The sequence below is a fragment of the Anomalospiza imberbis genome, chromosome Z (assembly GCF_031753505.1).
Source record: "Anomalospiza imberbis isolate Cuckoo-Finch-1a 21T00152 chromosome Z, ASM3175350v1, whole genome shotgun sequence".
In the NCBI taxonomy this organism is placed as follows: Eukaryota; Metazoa; Chordata; class Aves; order Passeriformes; family Viduidae; genus Anomalospiza; species Anomalospiza imberbis.
The window spans coordinates 68,285,210-68,304,781 of record NC_089721.1 but is presented as its reverse complement, the minus strand read 5'-3'; the positions used below and the strand labels follow the sequence as shown (position 1 = coordinate 68,304,781).

At 35.5% G+C, this 19,572-nt stretch overlaps 1 protein-coding gene across 6 annotated transcripts in view; it reads right to left on the bottom strand.

The window, feature by feature from the left end:
- The window catches only part of SMARCA2 (SWI/SNF related, matrix associated, actin dependent regulator of chromatin, subfamily a, member 2), a 119,301-nt gene that overhangs the window by 55,770 nt on the left and 43,959 nt on the right, over nucleotides 1–19,572 (bottom strand). For all 6 annotated transcript variants that reach the window (XM_068176833.1, XM_068176830.1, XM_068176835.1 and 3 more), the window contains 12 exons: nucleotides 18,146–18,320; nucleotides 14,508–14,557; nucleotides 12,917–13,047; nucleotides 12,674–12,734; nucleotides 11,214–11,314; nucleotides 10,782–10,929; nucleotides 9,000–9,163; nucleotides 7,311–7,377; nucleotides 6,634–6,744; nucleotides 4,887–5,129; nucleotides 4,475–4,588; nucleotides 2,373–2,480 (listed from right to left, as the gene is read on the bottom strand). In XM_068176833.1, coding sequence (XP_068032934.1) covers nucleotides 2,373–2,480; nucleotides 4,475–4,588; nucleotides 4,887–5,129; nucleotides 6,634–6,744; nucleotides 7,311–7,377; nucleotides 9,000–9,163; nucleotides 10,782–10,929; nucleotides 11,214–11,314; nucleotides 12,674–12,734; nucleotides 12,917–13,047; nucleotides 14,508–14,557; nucleotides 18,146–18,320 — 1,473 coding nt within the window. The remainder of the gene's footprint in view (nucleotides 1–2,372; nucleotides 2,481–4,474; nucleotides 4,589–4,886; nucleotides 5,130–6,633; nucleotides 6,745–7,310; nucleotides 7,378–8,999; nucleotides 9,164–10,781; nucleotides 10,930–11,213; nucleotides 11,315–12,673; nucleotides 12,735–12,916; nucleotides 13,048–14,507; nucleotides 14,558–18,145; nucleotides 18,321–19,572) is intronic.

The window sequence follows — 19,572 nt, the reverse complement described above, 5'->3', positions numbered from 1 at the left end:
AATGCAAACCAAATTAATAATTTCTTAGCTTATGAATATACTTTCTTAACATACTTTAATCCTAAACCCATGGGATCACTAATTAAAAAAAAAAAAGAAATCAAAAAACAACAAAACTCTACAGTAAGAAAAAAAAACAAACCAGGACAAACCGAAACAACAAAAATCAAAAAAACTATTGTCTTGCTCTATAAATTCATCTGTCATAAGGATGCTCTGTAATGAAAACGGAAAACCTGGAAGTAATCGACAAAGTGCACTACATTTCTACCTGCAGTATTCTTGGCGGGAAGGAAAGCATCTACTGTCCTGATTATTTATACTCTTTACTATGAAACCATACAAACTCCATAATGTCTTAACCCTCTAACAGAAGTAATTCTAGCTGGATTATTTTCAATTCCATAGTAACTTCTCCAATCTGTTAACTCAATATATGGGTTTCTCACTCCTGTCCGAGCAAAACATCAGGCCAGAGGTACAAAAATGTTAAAGCTCAACAAATTCATGAGTCATCTTATTATTTAAGGAAATATATTCTCAAAACATATACTACAGTTAATCCTGTAGAACCAGGACACTCATCAGACACTCAGGTGTGCCAGACCAGACTGTATGGTTAAAAACTAACTCCAGCTGGTCAGTGTAAGTTTGAGAACAATGTATCACACTAACATTGCCAAAAACTTGTTGCTTTCAAATGCCATTTTGTTTTGTTGCCATTTTATAAAAATGTGATCAGAGTGGCATCAATATTCCAAGCTTACTGTATGACTAATTCAGATGTATTTTAAAAATCTCAGCCAAAACAATTTACCAATTTTGAGTTGTAAACTAGGGGAAAATACAGTACTTAATTATAATATATACTAGCAACATTCTAGTCTTTTATGGGAAGTACACTGAAACTGTAAGTTTCATCTAGAGCAGAGATAATCCATTTGAAGGGGGCACTCCATATATTTAAAACTTGGTTTTGTTCTTTCTAAGATTGTCTCAAATTTACTCCAAAAATGCAGTTCATATTTGTTATTAAAAAAAAAAAATTCTGGAGCTTTCCATCTGAGTGAATTGTCTCTAATCTCAGCTGGATCCAGGCCAGAGCTCCAGAAGGACATGATTTCTTTCCTAACAGTGGTTGCCTGATCATTGAAACCAAGCAATCTTAACAACCACCTCCCTTTGCTGACATCAGGTAGCAGTGATAACAGTTTGATTTAACATTTAAAGAAAAAAGTCAATTAAGAGAGGATTGCAAGAAAGGAAAAATTTTAGCCCCCTGGGGAGAGAGGAAGGCAAGGGAAGTGCTCAGAAGACAGCAAAGGCAATTTTAAGTGGTTAATCACAAAGCTAGGTAGAGAAACAGGTAGGACAAAATACACAGAAGCGTCTGAGCAGATGAAAGAAAGAGACCAAACAAGGAAATAGCAGACTGTGATACAAAATGAAATTTTTAGGACAAACATAAAGACATCAAACTGAAAAAGTGCATTAAAAATACAACTGAGGAACATGATTTAATGTCTAAAAAGTGTTCAAACTATGAAGATGTGTTTCAATATCCAGTGAAAAAGAGTTCCTTTTCTGGAGTTTAATTAAGCACCAGTAAAGAAAACTAGGAAGGTAGACTAAGATACTGAATAGAAAAATCACCTGTACCAATGCAACCTGAAAAAAGATAATGGAAAGATGGTATGTGCACTGCATCAGCAATATACACACTAAAGGGTGCAAACAAAAACTCTTATATTCTAGATATTCTGCAGGGTCTGTTCAAACTATTTCACATTTACTACAGTATTTCAAATTTGTTATCATGCGGAAAGATGATGAATGGCAATTTCTTTACTTAGTAGTGATTGGATCAAACCCCACGACAGCATAATCAACATTTACTAATACAAAGTCTAAATCTCACTATATGACTTTGAATCTTACTGATCTCTTTAAGAATTTTGTCACCAACAGACCTTTTAAGGATGAATGCAAGCATACAGTCCTAGATAACTGAAACAAGACTTAGCTAATAACTCTGAAAGACAAGATAAATGACCTTCTGTAGCCATCACTCCCACAATCACAATTATTCAGATATATTACTGAATTAAGCTCAGGCAAGGGAAATGCAGTTTTTTCTCAAATATTGCTCGATTGCAGAAAGGCAGTGCAACTACACTGAATACAACTGAGTGCAACTACACTTCTCCCTGTGAATAGCTGCAGTCTTATAAATGAAAGGCATGCCTGAAATTTTCCATGGGAGATATCTGCAGTAAGAGTCTATGTATTAATTTTATAAAACAGAAGTCGTGTTGTTAACATGTTCACTTGTAATACATTATTTCCTTCATATTTTAGTCTTTCTTTTGTACCTTCTTGTCTTTTTCAGAACCATCCGTAAGCAGGATTCCCTTGGCTTGCATGTGACGGTACAGGATCTTCTGGAGAGCTGACATATCACATTTGATCACATATTCCACCTGGTATTAAAAAAAACCCCCAAAACTATGAACACATGGACATAATAATGTTAGTAGGATCTAACTATAGGTTCTTGTCATTCTACAACAAAACAAAACAAAAAAAATATACTAATCATTTATCTGTACCATATCACCACATAAAATTTCAGTGAACAGCAATCCAACTGCAAGCACAGAAATGAGTATTTTTGAGTCACAGTTGCAGTGAGGCAGCTGGATCCTAAGGATGCAACTGCAGGATTACCAAACATACTTTACTCCTCACTCTGTAATTTTTAAAATCTAAAAAAAAAATTTAATTAATTTTAAAATTAACATGCAACTAAGAACCTATTTTTTCTTTAATAACCAACTGATTTTATTGTGTCTGTTAAGTATTATAAAAATATCAAGCAAGGCATCATAAAAATATCATCACTCTATATCTAATAATTAAGAATCTCTCATAGAGTCTAACTGGCATAATGTTTATCTAGACTGCCACCATTTTCTCAACATCCACCAAAACACTAGGAATTAATACAGTATTGTATGATTGCTACATTCAGCCTGACTTGTTCCGTTTTGAACAAAACTATATTTAGTTCTTAACTGCATAATTTAAAAACAGTAACAGAAAGACTTCACACACCAATTCAATGTAATTTTTTCTGTTGCCCAATGTCGAGATTATAGTCACTATGTTTTTAGTAAGTTATGTCAAATAAAAACTGTTACATAACAAAACCACGCTAGTGGCTAGAAATCTTTCAAGCTGTGAAAAAAAGTCAATGCGTAAGAGACCTAATGTTTAATAAAGAAACAGGAAGAAAACTATCAGATTATTTTCTTCTCAGAAAGACAGGAGTATAAACTCCTTAAAGAGAAGTGACTTTCTTTAATGTTTACCAAAATTTGCAAGAGCAAATGAACCTGATTAGCAGGCTTTTGTCCCCAGGTTCAATCCTCATGGCTGGATAAACTCCTTTCGTCAAGATAATGACAACAAAAAGAAACACGGTCTTCTGAGTATGAGTGTGTATGCAACTTGAAAATTTTCCCTCTCCCATTCCTATTATTGGATTTATCAAATGCAGTGTCTTAATTTCAGTATTATTTTCAAAACCAAGCATTTTTTATTCTCAAATAAATTTTTCTGTGGACATTGAGAATTTGACATTTGAAGGAACAGAAATTTGCAACAGTAGTAGTGTTTACATGATTACAAAGATGAAAAATATTTTTTAAATGTCTTTCTTTGTATTGTCTCTAAGCATCTGTCAGCTCATAACACACCTTACAAATATTTCAGTTTTGTTTGGTTTTAATCCAGTTTACCTTAAAACCAACTTTTCCTTAACACACCTTCAAATATGCTTTTTTTTTTTTTTTTTTTTTTTTTTTTTTTTTTTTTTTTTTTTTTTTTTTTTTAGTTGCGGTTGTTATTCTGGGAAGAAGGATGTAGAATTGCAGAGAAGGACACAATGGGACAAGATGAGTTGCCCAGAAATAAAAACAATTACCTTTGCAATCAGAAAATAATTTTATGTTCTGAATTAAAATGCTACTAGTTAAAAATAATTGTGCAATTTCAACAAGACAATTCACACAACTCCTGGAATGATAATACAGGACCAAATTGTGCCTGCTCTATGAAGTGCAGTAGTTCTTCAGAAATTTCAGTGAACCACCTTCAACTTCCTTCAGTGCAAGGAGGATGGTACACACAGAATTTTATCCTCAGTGTATGGCTGACTCATAAATTGAAACCAGACTCTAATGCATAGAAGTTGCATATCTTACACTGGTTGCAACAAACACATTTAGAGTTGGTGAGGGATCCTGAGAATGCAGACACTTCAGGTACTCAGGCTTCCTCAGCTTTCTCTGAAGGGGTATAAACAAACAAACACTAAGGTAGGTCTCTTCTGCAAAGTAAATCTCATAAAGGGATATTACTTAATGCTTAGAAAGAACATAAAACCCCTTCCAAGACTCCTCTCATTGCAAACCTTTTCTGGCAGTTGAGACTCAACCTCCTTCTTCAGTCTTCTCAGCAAGAAGGGCCGAAGCACTTTATGGAGACGACGGATGATCAGAATAGTTTCTTCCTCATTTAAGTCCACCTAAAGAAGTTTATAAAAGTCACTACAAGGCAAATCAAATATATTAGGTAATGTCTTCTCTCACATGGAAAGCTGAGAATGTGCAATAATTATTTGCATCTTACAACTAAACTGACTCTGAGCCAAAAAATACACTTTAAACATTAAAATTTTGGTATTATAAAAAAGGGGTCTTTTAGTTATGTTAAATACCTAAGTACTAGCACAAGTTCAAACACTAATCCTTCTGAGTAAGCACTTTTCTGTTTTCATCAGAGGGGTTTATTTCTGATCTTTCAAAAATACACTGCCACAGTACCCTTTCTCCAGTCATGGCAAATGGAGCATTGAACCACTGTTCAAAGGTGCTGCAACTCTTGAAAATGGTTGGAAGAAGGAAATTGAGAAGAGCCCAAAGTTCAGGCAATTTGTTCTGCAAAGGAGTCCCAGTCAGCAGGATTCGCCGAGGGGCCACATAGTGAGTATTCAGGACCTGAGTCAGCTTGCAGTGATGGTTCTTCATTCGATGGCCCTCATCTACTATCATATACTTCCACCGAATCTGAAAGAAAAAGAAGAAAAGTTGGCAAAGTTAGAAAAGGCCAGACTTCCTCAAGGTCCCCCCAAAAAGTATAAAACAAAAATACTTAAATCCTGAGACATCAATCAGTCTCAACCCTGAGGAAAGCCAAATCAAGCATTATTCAACTATCAGTGTCCTTGCTAGCAACACACAGAGAGACAAACACTAGGTACGCTCAATCTGATGGTGAATTCTGACTGGAATTGAAACAGCTAACAGCAGATTCCTTTTATTTTTGGGAAAGAAATTAGAATGACTGGCTCTTCAAGGCCAGAATATGGCTCACAGTGGAAGAAAGAAACCATATAAACTTCAAATATATCTGTCTGTAACAAGAACCTTGACAGGAGACAAAAGCCTTTTCAGATAAAGGTGAGTATGCTCATAAACAACAGCAACCCTGAACTTCATTTTGTTTCAGCTCATCCTATGTTTTTACTTGAGAAGAAAGCAGTGTAATTAAAAACATCTTGGTTACTGCATTTTCAAGTAAGTTTGTATTTCTTAATATGAAATCTTAAATGCAATCACAGCAGATGTTGAAAGCTGTTGTTCAAGCTCTCTTTTATCACCTGTACTACAACATGGACAGTCACGCTGACCACATGACTAGGAAGGCCTCAGTTTGTACTTTTACAGGTGCTACCTAATTCCGTTTCCCAGGACAGGATAAGTGGCATAGTGCTGTCCTATCTTTCAGAAAGAGTGGGAAAAAATAAAGGAAAAACAACATTATGTAGTCTCAAGCTGTCTTCAAGTATTCAGAACAATACTAAGAAAATACACTGCCTTTGTATTAAAGAGGACAAACAAGTGATATGCAGTAAATATGCAGTATGTAACAGATGAAAATGAAGTGAAAATGAACAACAAATCTACAGGAGGACCAATATGGTTTCTCTGTTTATCAAAATACTTCTGCTTTTTGTGCACATGAAATAGCCTTACAGTACAGTAGGATTTTTAGATTCATTATATTTGATACCTACCTGTAGAGAGACAGTGAGCCCCTAAGAAGTGCAACATGCAGGCTCTTTACTCTGGATACCAAATTCATTATACAGGTAACTATTTAGTCATGTGGGGAAAAGTGACCACATAGCTGGAAGGGCCCTAATAGGAGTGAGTTTCAGGATAGAAATAACAGAAAAAGTTAAAAGTCACTGATGCAGATTAGGCTGAATACTATGCAGAAGTGAGAAAAGTCATGTTCTTCCAAAGACAGGCAGGATACAGTACGGACAGAACTGCACAAAGAAATTAGTTCCCTTGATACATTTGGGAAAATCCTAGTGTTTACAGAAGGGACAGCTGTGACTGAGAAGTTCAATCATAAACTGAGAAACAGAAATGTAAATGAAAGGGATAACTTTCTTTGAAGGACAGAACTGGGAACTTCCCCATAAAACAAAAACATGTTTTTTGGCATGCACCACTTGAAGGTGGCTGGGTCTTGCTGGAGAGAGATAATAGTTAAAATTACCTTAGCAAGGATATGCTTGTCCTTTATTATGTACTCATAAGTAGTTAAAAGAACATTAAATTTTCCACTTCGAAGCTGAGGAACAAGTGAGCGGCGCATTGCAGGTGTACCCTAAAAGAGAGAAACATTTGAACTGTTATTCTTTACTTTGATGAAGAAAGACCATTGTTTTTATGAATTGGCAGGTAATAAGCAACCAGATGAACCTGCAATCCTACCATGCTGTAAATAATACATTGACATAATTCCAGACCTTCTCTGAGTGCCTTCCCTACACCTCTGCTAGACTGTAAAGCTACTGGTGGGGCTCATAGAAATATAAGGCCAGTTGTCTGGTCTCCCTACAAACTGCTTGGCAATTTCACTACTACAGGAGCACACAAGAAAGTATTTAGCTAGGAATAAAATGCTAGGTAGTTCCCATTCATAACTCTCAGCAGAAGCCTCGCAAATGTGATAATTAACAATTTTGTTCTGCATTTTGTACAATGATTTACAGTTGTTTTACTTCTATAGCTTTTCACAGTTTATTATAGTCTTAGTATGGCTAACTCACACTGCTTAGTACATGACAACACCTGATGAGTAGATAATTTAAAAGCTTGCAGTGACAGAGGAAAAACTGTCTTTAGTTCTCATTCCTTCAATTCTACAGTCATATAAAAAGCAAATCAAACCTTGTAAGATATCTTCACCACAGAAGGAGCCCATTTGTCAAATTCATATGTCCAATTGGATAAAGTCCTATAGAAATTATAGAGAAAAAGTAACATGTTTCATCATCTGCAGATCAAACTTTTTAAGTGTTTTCAAGTGGTTGCCAGCTTTTCAACAGATTTTATGTAATCAACCCACATAAATAACAACATATTTTAAAAGTCCACTTTACATACTGCAATAAAATGCAAGCATCTCAGAGGGAAGTAACCAGAAAAAAATGTGTAAAACACTCATTCAGCTTATCTTCAGAGCCCTTTTTGAAACTACAGTAGTGTTTTACATGCACCTTTATACTTTGGTACATAGTAACGATAAGAACAGTGTTTCTGGACACAAAATAGATTTGCATGTTCCTCTATACTAGATTTATCATCCAAAAATAGACACTACAGCTTTTCAAACACAACCCATTGAAATTGATAATAGACTTTATCTGTGCTCTACTCAAGCAGAACTACTCGTAGTGCCACCAACCACCACTATGAGGATCCAATCTTGCACTGTTTCTGCTGTTTGATCCTAACAAAATAGTTGCTATAGTGAAGTAAATTGCTATCATGAGACAACAACAAAAATAAAACCGTGAGGTTTTTCAGCTGCTTGCTTTTTTTTCCCCCTTCTTAGTGGACCAATGATGGCAACAATACTAGCATTGTAGAAAAGGCAGAGAAAGGCAGCTTTTAAAATCTATAAAAGAAAGAACTTTCAGTTTCTCTCACTTTTTTAAAAAAACACTGGAGTACATAAAAGAAATCAGATTTTTTACTGTGCCCACATGAAAATTGACATTAGTAACACTCCCACTATTTTTGTTTTATAGATCTTCTCCCATATGTTTCTTTTCAAACTAAACTTATAATTTGTATTCATAAAATTTGGCACACCTGTGGCATTTATATTAGTTGATCAGTTACTACTGCAGCACAGCCAGAAGACAGGACACCTCAAAAGAAATCAAGAGATGACCACAAATCAAATTCAACCTAATTCTAGAACAAATTTGCATGCTCAATTGGTGGACAAATTAGCTAATGAAATTGCCAGGGAACCTCTCAATATCAATCAAGTCAATTACACATAAAAATAATATCACAGCTCCTCAACACCCTATAAGCTTTCTACAATGACAGACATTTTTTATTCAAATTACTAAAATCCACACCTACCTTTGGAGAAAGGAAATTGCATTAAAAGGAATTTATAAAACAAGCAGCATTTTGGGAAGCTAAGGAAAAGCCATAGGGGGGCAGCACAATAAACAATCATAATCTGCACACCTGACAAAAGTATGTATCAATCAAGGCTACATATATCCAGGACTACCTATACAGTACTTAAAAGATCAAAGACATTAAGGCGTGCTTGCATGGTATCAGACGAGGCACCAGCTGCTTAAAGAATTAAGCAAGAGATTTTTATTATCAGAGTTAAAAGCTGAAAGGTGTAGTGCATGCATGTAATCAGAAAGAAAAAAACATCCCCCTCTTTTGGCTTAAGAGTGAATTACAATAAATTCAATACAGTTTGCCAAAATTATAAGAATCAAGTGTTTTACTAGCTTTCTAGTTTTGCCAGCATGTTGTGTTCCAAATAAAACAATCTGCAGTGCTTAGGACAATGATGCCAGAATGAGACCCATTACTTACGACAGGGGAACAATGATGAGATAGGGGCCATTGAGTCTTTTGTGCTCCATCAGGTAAGTGATGAGAGCAATAGTTTGTATTGTCTTTCCTAGTCCCATTTCATCTGCTAAAATTCCATTCAGATTGTTATTATAGAGAGAAACCATCCACTCCAGTCCCTGGAGCTGAAATGAAGAGTAAGAGTTTAAGTTATTTAAAACCCACAAAAATAATTAATAATAAATCAGCAGTATGGAACTAATGTTCTGATGTCCCTGTCCATTTACAAGTTGGATTTCCTTTAGTAATATTATATGCATGAAGACCCCCGTCTGTCTTTACATGGAAATACCATTCCTGTTTAAAATACTCTGTAAGATGAAGTCAGATTTCATGTAGAAAGGTTTTACTACTGCACACAAAGCAACAGAGGCACTCATAGAAAGGCTGGTAAACACGACAGCAGGTATTTTTTCTTCAATTTCAACACTCTCAAATGCTAAAACTTTCTGTGTGCATTTCATTACATTTGCCTGTGTCAATGAAAATCTTTCAAAACCAATCTCGTCAAAACCGCACAAAACGTAAAGCCTCACACTTGCCAAATGTATCACTGTTATACTAAAGTTCTTGTAGCACATGTCCACTTAGTATTTGTTGTCCAAAACTCCACATCAGAGTAGGCCACCTTTGTCCAAATATGCCAGAGCTGGAAGGAAGCCAGATTCTGTAGCTTAACAATGTCTACCTAACAGAATTTCAGACTTCAAGAATACTGGTAGAAAGCACTATTCCCTTGTCAGACAGATTTCCAAATGTGTGCATCACATTACTGATGGATGTGTGAAGTTTCTCCTTCTCATATCCAAAGTTTTGGTCTGCCCCATGCATGGAGAGAGCAGGAAGTTAGGTGGCCTGAGAAAGTTCAGAGGGAAAATTCTACAATACACTCTTGAGGCAATTGTCCGTTCTCCCTGCAAGACAGTAGCCAAAATAATGTTGAAGATTTACTGGCCTTACCTACATGTGGACTGATCCATATTTATTATAAAGTCATCAAGAGCTGACTGGCATCTGTAGTGTCATTGTATGTCCCACCTACAAAGTTGCTTCAGAACTGAGGAAAGCTCTTTTGTTTACATCATTATTCTTTATGTGGAAAGATATATATATACACACACACAATCTTCTGGCTAGAGATAACATGCAGCTTGTTGGAGTTCACTAGAAAGTTGTGTGATAGGAGACGTGCAGAAAATATGCTTCAAGGACATTTTCAATCACACACGAATCTAGCTTCTATCAAAATACCAAGGGTCTTGGTTACTATAAATCCAGTGAAAGTCTATGAAGAACATGTGACACCAACCTCCATAGCTAAATATTTTTCTTATTTTCAAATTGTAGCTATCATTGCCCCAGAATATTAGGACCTTAATTAAAAAACAAAACTCTAAACTTGTAACTACTGGAAGGAGGAAAATACTGTTAATCTACCACAATTAAACCAATAAGAAATGAAATTACAAGTCAATGAGAAGGATACCAAAATCAAAACATTATTCACCTGCAATGAAGAAAAGGTAGAGGTAGCTGTAAAAAGTTTGTATTACTTGAGGAGGATGTATGTAACATAATCTGTGACAGGTATCATTGCTTTGTCCATACTTCCAAATTCTAACCTACTAGAGCCTTTGTATTTTTTCAGTTTGTAAATTTTCAGTTTGTCATTTTAAATATCACACTGAAATTTTGAGCATAATTCCAAGTTTTAGGTATTTTATTGTTTTAATGATTTCTCACCTGATAATGTTTTAATGTGCCATTAATAAGAAGGGAAGACTGCTTTTCGACCCTTTCGGTGATAGCATGAGCAACAGTGTAGTAGGACTGAGACCCTCTAGCACTATATTGCATGCTATATTCATCATCCACATCTTGTTTGGCTGTCCTGGAAAGCAGAAATAGAACTCGAGTGAATTCCTACAAACAAGTATTTTTTGACCACGCTTACATGTCTAAAGAAACAGTTCAAGTCCTCAGTTGTGAGTGAGGTAAGTACACCAAAGAGTGCAAGATTATAAAGAGTATACAATTAAATTGTCATTTTCCTTCTCCTGCAGGTATTTATACCAGAGAAGTAAAACAAATCACTGTAATCTAGAGAAAGCTACTCTTGTGAAATGCCACTGTTAGAAATCAGTTCCTAATAAACAGTACTTAAGGAAAACTCACTCAATGATTTGCTTTGCATCCTTCTCAGAAACTTCCTCACTGTTAGGATCCAGGAGTATCTTCTCATCTGTTTCTAATTTGCTTGATTCTTCTTCCTCATCCTACAGAACAGAGAAAAAGAACAGAAGTGCTGGGAAGTGTAACATGTTCCTCAGTCATAGTTTCAAATGGCATTCTCATATTGGTAGCTTTCATTGGTCAGTGTTTTATGACAGACATCTGAATCATAAGGTTCAATTCACACCTATTCTGCAATAAAATTGCACTGCAATGTAAAAAAATAACTTCTGACATACATTAACCAGCAGGAAGTCATAATACTTTGAAACGACCTTCCTTTCCAAAGGCTTTCTCTGACTACCATATTCATAGAGAGTATTCCAATACCATATGTATTTTTATGTTGTATTCTAGATGTCTGATAAATTAATAAGGCTTAAAATACTGCCAAGTACTACTGATTTAGGCCTCTAGTTTCTTAATTTTTAAAACCAGTTATTTTTACTCTTTTTGAAAGAAATTTTAGCTATAATTGCAGCAGATAGCAAACAACTTAAAATCTCACTAAGTGAGATTCTAAAATCTGATAGGTATCAGGCCCTTCTCTCCAACCTTAATACTAAGAGACATGTAGAATTACATTACCAGAAACTACTCCTACAAAGACACACCATAACATCATACAGTTTCAGTGATTGTTTGGTCTAGTAGTGTAAAGACTGCCAAACTTAGGAGATCTGAGTACTATACCTAGTTCTGCTCCCTGTTGATTGAATATGGTTGTTGATTGAACATGGTCTTTCTCTATTCCTCACTTCTGCTCTCCTTTAGAAAGTACTGATCTGAAAATGCTATGCAATTATCACTATTCATTATTCATTGTAATATAATGACCCTGCAAGGCTGGGATCTTTGTGTAGGTTACTTATAAGATTCTTTCTGGATTTTTTGTAGTAGCAGTATTTAAATCACCATCCAAATACTGAATCAAATACTGAAAAGTCTGAATATAAATCCCTGGAATAATCCCTAACATTTTAATAAACATAACATACAAGTAGTAACCATGATATTTTAATGCCTATAAAACCATCAGTGCATAAACCCTGAAGATGTTAATTTCATTCAGCACAAAGCCACAGTGCAGCATTTTCTGAGATGTATTTTAAAACAGGAACCAGCTTAATTCTCTGGTTCATTACCACTCATAATCAGAGTAAAATATTTACTCTTCCTAACAACAATTACCAGTTAGGCCTTTACAAAGTATATAAAGAACAAATGCTAGAAATAAAGAATTACAGAATCAATCTATTTTCCTGTTCATAAGAGTCTTAAAGCACCTGCACATCTGCTATCACCTCCCTTCTCTTCATTATGAAGAAGGGGAAAATGAAATGTGAAACAAGTACTTGTTTTTTTACTGTATTGTCATAGTTTTTTTTTTTAAAGATACATACCTCCTCCTCATATTCAGAGCCACTTTCATCTTCACTGTCTGATCTGGGAGCAACTTCATAGCTGTACAAAAATGACAGAAGATTGTGAAATACAATTAAAAGGGGAGCTAATAGCTTCAGTACATCTCCTACTCAGCTTACATACAATATATTAAAACAAGAATTGAATTGGTAAACAAGAAAGTATAACATGAAAAACATCAATGCAAACACAACAGTCTATTTCATATACTAACTACTTACCCAGGGTTCATTTCCAGCCAAGCATCCAGCTGACTTGCTTTGGGTGCTTCTGGTCCAAGAAGAACTTTGCCTGTTTCAGTGTGAGTAACTTTGACTGGAAGGTCACTCATCTGACTGCTTTCATCTATGGGCTAAAAATTCAAGTGACATTTTACACTATAAAGCAACTGAACTTCATACTTCTCCTACATAATAAAAAGAACTGATAGTACCATCGAAATTCCACTACTGAACAACCAGTGATGTTTTGTTACTAGATGCCAGACTTTCCCACTAAGCAAACACTGAGTCACAGTATTTCTGTGTGTAACATATTCTACGTGACATCCACAAATACATCCCAGTATCCCAAGTAAATTAACAACATGGAAAAGAACATGCTATTGGTTTTTGCAAATCAAGACACAAGGTATGTATTCTTATAAGCCTTTAATCCTGTTGTTTATACCAACAGACATCTGTAACAAAAAACATACAGTGACCTAATGGCTTTTTTTTTTTTTTGAGAAACAAGAACCAGCAGTTCAGTTAACTTTCTAAGTAAAGGCCTGTTTTAAAAACTCACTGTCCTAACTTCTTCAACTAAGCTGATGAAGCACCTGTAAGAACAAAATCTCTTACTTATCTGTGTTGTAAAAAAACTAAAATAGTAAAATCACTCTTTATGTTATTTCTTTGCTCTGTTTAATCACAGATTCTTTTACTTCAAAAACTTTTTGCCTTCTAATACTGTTTCTACCCAAGAATATTTTCCAAATAGATACATATGAACAAGAAAAACTATTTCTGAACAGTTCTGAACAGTGACTGACAAAGAGTACAAAACACAACCAATTTCCATTAATACTGAAGTTACAGGAAATGTTATGTGCATTTTCCTTGTGCAAATACAAATACATTAAAGTATTTTGCTGTAACTCTAACTATACTAGCATAACTATCACTTTCAAGTATAAAAAGAGAGCAGAAGTAAAACAAATACAGTTATAAAGTCTTTATATAAAAATGAAGTGGATTAGAAAAATTGCACTAACAGAAGAACTCTGAATGAGGCAGCATATGCTTTGCTACTGAATGAATAGTATTATCTGAAGAATGACACAAAAATTACTAATTTCCATTTGCTTCTGAGGAGGAAAGAATTTTCAGATGTCTTAATTCATCGTAACACTGTACTCAGTCTGTGACAATGTCAACAATGTGTTTTTTATAAATATGAGAAGATGGACTATATCGTGTTTATGAGTTCACACTAGAAAGTAAGTTGTCTGTATATAGACCGCAAGAAAAATATTCCTTGTAAGCACATTATAAAACTTAGAAGCAGACTTCATCACACTCAGTGATACATTCAATATAGTTTTCATTTTAGTCATTGATTTTAGGAATACTGAAAGGCTAGCATAAACGTTAACCTACATAATTATTATTTCTGTTTATACACAACAGCTCCTAGAACAGTTGTCATCATAACTCTTTTCAAGGTTATAGCCATGATGCACAATGCAGAATAATCACTGGAAAGTTGTATTTTTTAAAAACCAAAAAACTAACAGGAAAGAAAAAAAACAACACCTTGTAAAATTCATACCTCTCCATCGGGACCAAGACCAGATGCAATTCCTTCTGCATTTTCTTCAGCTTTCTACAACAAATGAAGAAGTGATATATACTACAGTCAGATTAAAAATAAAGAAAGTATACTTTATCTGATGTAAACATTTTGCATCATGAATATGCTTCACTTATTTCTGAACAGCCTGGGATTCAAGTTATTGAAGGTGTGGATGGATATAGACAGAGACAGGCCCAGAGCAATAAACACATAAAAAGCATTTACTAATGTAAGGAGGGTACCTACTCAGTCAATTATATAAATTTGCATCTAAGGAGTGGCTGGCCCATTCAATTCCAGCTCAGACCTAAAGCTCAGGCTATTCTAATGTAAATAAATTAGTAAATTTTTTTCACATTATTTACTACTAATTTCCTCTAAACTGCTTTAATCTACATTTTAAAGGTGTCAGCAGGCATTACAGATTGTACATTCATGCAAGGCACTTTTATCTTCGGTTTATATTTTGGGTTTTTTGGTCTGACAACTAACTAGAAGGAGTATTTTTTGAGTTTTTTTGTACTATATTCCCATCATATGTAGACCTTACTCAAATTAGAAACAAAAGGAACCCTGGAGTTCTTCACTGGAGAAAGCTAGATTATTTCCTCTCCAGGCACCAACCTGAGAAATGACCAGCATCCTCTTCAAGGCTTATCCTCAATTACCTTACTTAAAAATGTCAGCAAAGTATGAGGAAAAGAGAAAGACATGTAGTTTGCTTCCGCATTCCAACTTTCCTAAACAATTCTGAGCAAGAAAGGACATTTTACGGCTTCTCCTTATGTCACACTGCTGAGTTTGTACTACTACAGCAAAATATTTTGGATACTAGACTAACAACAAATAGTGATCTCTTAAATTGTGTTTTAGAGATAAAAAACTTCCAAGTATTATTAAAGCATGTGATGAATATAGACTATTAAGTTATTCCTTTTTTTGTTTAAGAAGTATACTTGAGGAATAGCTGCACTTCTCAATATTGATATAATTCTTAATATCTGCTAAAGATCATACTTCAGCCTTTTTCTTTGCCACTAAATTCCATTATCTAAAGCATGTACTTGAAATGAACATGTAGCAGCTGATGCTCAGTAGGAACAAGAATAATACAAGCTTCAAGGCTGCCTGCATCAGCACTTCTAGGCAGCAGGTATGATTACTGCAAAGAAAAGAACTGTACCAGAAGTGAAGATTTTAAATAAACAGAAGGGCAGGATAAATTTTGAAAACACATATCTACTCTTGGGATTAACACACTACATTGACCGAGGATACCTTTTCCCTGGATGAACTAGGGCTGGGATCCATTCTTTTACACTAGAGAATGCTGTCTAATACATAAAGATTGTTATAGCTTAGCCATGGGCAATGGAAAAGAAACTTACAACTCAAATTACAGACAAGCAGTAAGCATCAGTGCTGTTCACTGTGCAGAAATCATAACCTGCTGTGAGAACATTTATAACCTATAGTTAAAAATTTTGGAAATCAGAAGAACAGATCACAAAGAAAATAAATGTCAATAATGACAGACATTTTGCACTTTTATTTTGGACCATGCAAACAGATCTCCAATATTGACAACGTAACCCTTGAATTGGGGAAATCTCAGTATTAAAAAGCAAGAAGGCACGTTTTGTTAATTCTCTGCATAATGACAGGAAAAACTACTAACAATAAAGTGAAAAGCTGCCTAGAAGATGAAAATCTCATCTGGAATATTTTTTTCTTATGCATGACTACAGTAGGAAACTAGAGACAGAAAACACAGAGGAATATTAAAGAAACAAACAGGGAAAATCCATCATGAAGATTACAGAAACTGTGTCCCAGAGAAAGAATGGACTAATCTCAAATTTTATTCTACTAAGAATATAAGGTTCACTTGGATATTCTATAATGAGTCTGGCAAAGATTATTTCTTCATCATCTACTTCCTCACTGCCATTTCTAGGAGAAAATCCTAAGATCTGTCTTTTCTCATTTTTCTGTAAGTGCAAAACATTAACTACAGGTATTAGTAGATTAAACTTTATTATGGATTACATAACATAAAAGCCTAAGAACTGAAAGTGTATGACTTGGAAAAAAGACACAGTGCCCACTAACTGCAATGTGTTCCACTTTCATGGAATGACAAATTCACAGAATTATAGATTAAAACAAAGGGTAATATTTATGTGAATATTTGTGTGAACTCCTACTTCCTTCACAGATGAGCAAAAGATGAGCTGGAAAGAACTTAATTACAAACAAAAAGATGTAGATGACCAAGACAGAGCAAACATTTATTTTTTTCTTTTTTTTTTCTGCTAATCTTCCTTTAAGTTTTAGGGTGGGATAAACACTGATTATTTACAGGACATATCTCCTTTCAACTTCAGGAACAGAAAATCATGTCTTTACTGACACAGCCAGAAAATAATGCTGTTTCTCACACATACATAGGCTAAACTGACATAGAGAAACATAACACATATGTGGACAATTAAAGGAATATGTATTTATTTATGTTATTACAGCAATGCAGTTACTCCACTTGCTGTCTCAATAATGATTATCTCTACTGTGCATTATATACATTAAATCTGGCATGTTCTCACTGGTAATACAGGCCAAGAGCCCCATCCACATTACATCTTCATTCTGTAGACATGTTTTTGTTCCTATGTTAAGAACATACTCTCAGGAACACAGTTATTTTGAGAGCAGGAAATAACATATAATATTTTTTATGCCATTAATGTCCAAGATCAGTGTTTTTTCTATGCTGGTTGTTTTTAGCATATTTCCAGTACTGTTAGTAAACCCTGTAAACATAATGCTTGTATTTGTAGCAGTAATAAGTAGCAAATCAGGCATGGAAATGGATTATAAAAATCCTCTTACGTATTCTGCAAGAGATGAAAGGTACTCTGAGGTAAAAAATAACAAATAATTTCTTAATCACTATTTCACACATGGAATTATTTTTTTGAAATTTGCACTGTTCAATTTCAACAACTTTCTCTTGCAGGGAAAAAATATTTCATAGGAAGAAAAATAAAGAAAAGTCTTGGAAAGTTTCAATTAAAGGTTAAAAATGTACAATGAACAATATTACTGGCAAAATACCCACTACTATAATAAACCTAGCCAAGTTTCTTAGCTATTTTCAATGGTCCTAACAAAATGGACTTCACCAAGTATATAATGTGGAGTATATAATGTATATATAAAATAGGTGCTCTGGATGAGACAGCTACACAAAGCAGACTCTTGCCATCTTTTTCCCTGAATGTATTTTTGATACATTGCACTCCTTTTGGGTACATTATCCTAACTTACACATCTGTCTCAATTTTACCCGTACAAAGTTTATGAGCAAATTAGTGTTATGAGGAGATTAGCAGCTAAGAATTTTATAATCCTGCCTCTTATCACCTTCTTCTGAGCATATATATATATATTTTAAGAGAGAGAGAGATAAGTTCCCTCAGCATTAAGAATTTGGTGGCACAGATTATTTTAGACACTCTGATTACATGTATGACAGCTGGGCATCACCACATTCATCAACATTTAAATTGGATTTGAAGAAGAAATGGCTTAAAAATATCAACTGTAACTACTTGCCTTCTTTCTTCTCCTTCGCTTCTTCTTCTCTTTGGCTGCTTGTGCCTGTTTATGCTCCCATACCAGGTTAGTCAAGTTAGCCACATACTCATCTGTCTGCTGCAACAGGTAGGCCAGGCGTCTGTCTTTCTTTTGATCAATCAGCTTACGGTAGCCTTCTTCATCTTCAGCCTAGTGACACAAAAGAGATGTCAATCATGACAGAAATTATGGTGAATGCACACCATCCAACTCCTATGTCGATAATAAAGTGTTATCTTAGGTCATTATGATTTGCACAGAGGGGCAGCTACATGGGTAAAGAGCTTGTTGGATGATCAAGCCCAGAAGAGTCATTGATTTTTACCAATATGTCGCAGCATCACAGGGGTTGGCACAGACCTTAAAGACTATCTAATTAAAATTCCCCTGCCACAGGTAGGGATACCTTCCACTAGACCACATTGCTCAAAACTACATCCAACCTGGCCTTTAACACTTCTAGGCATGGGGCATCCACAGCTTTTCAGAGCAATTCTAGTGTCTCACCACTTTCATAGTCAAGTATTTCTTCCTAATATCTACTCTAACTATACTATCATAGAACCACAGAATTGTTATTAAGATTGGAAGATCCCAAAGATATCAAGTCAACTTGACACCGTCAGGTCCCCCAGTAAACCATGTCATCAAGCACCACATCCACATACTTTCTGAACTTCCCCAGACAGCCTATTTCAATGTTTGACAACCCTTTCAGAGAAGTACTTTATTCGATGTAAAATCAAATCTTAACCTTCCACATGACTTGGGACCATTTCTGCTTGTCCTATTGCTTGTTACCTGGGAATATAAATCATACCCCACCCTGATACAATCCCCTTTCAGATGCCTGTATAGAGCAATGAGGGCCCCCCTGAGCCTCCTTTTCTCTGGGCTAAACAACTACAGGTCCCACAGCTGCTCCTCATAGGACTTGCGCTCTACCTTTCCTCAGCTTCACTGCCCTCCTCCAGACGTGCTCCAGCACCTCAATATCCTTCTCTGGGTGGGGTCGCAAAACTCAGCAGAGGATTTGAGGTGTGGCCTCACCAGTGCTGAGTACAGGGGGGCAATCCCTGCCCTGCTCCTGCTGGCCAAACTATTGCTGGTACAGGCCAAGATGCCACTGGCTTTCTTGGCCACCTGGGCACTGCTGGCTCATGTTCAGCTGCTGTCAACCAACACTCTCACATCCTTTTCTGCTCTGCAGCTTTCCAGACACTCTGCCCCAGCCTGCAGCAGGGTTGCTGTGACTCAAGGGCAGGGCACTTTGCTGTATCACTGGCCTTGGCTTTTGATGTAGTCCATGGCTTTCTAGTCTGCAAGTGCAAATTGCTGGGTCCTGCTCACCTTGTCATCCCCCAACACACCCAAAATCCCACTGCAAGGTGTCAGAAGTCAT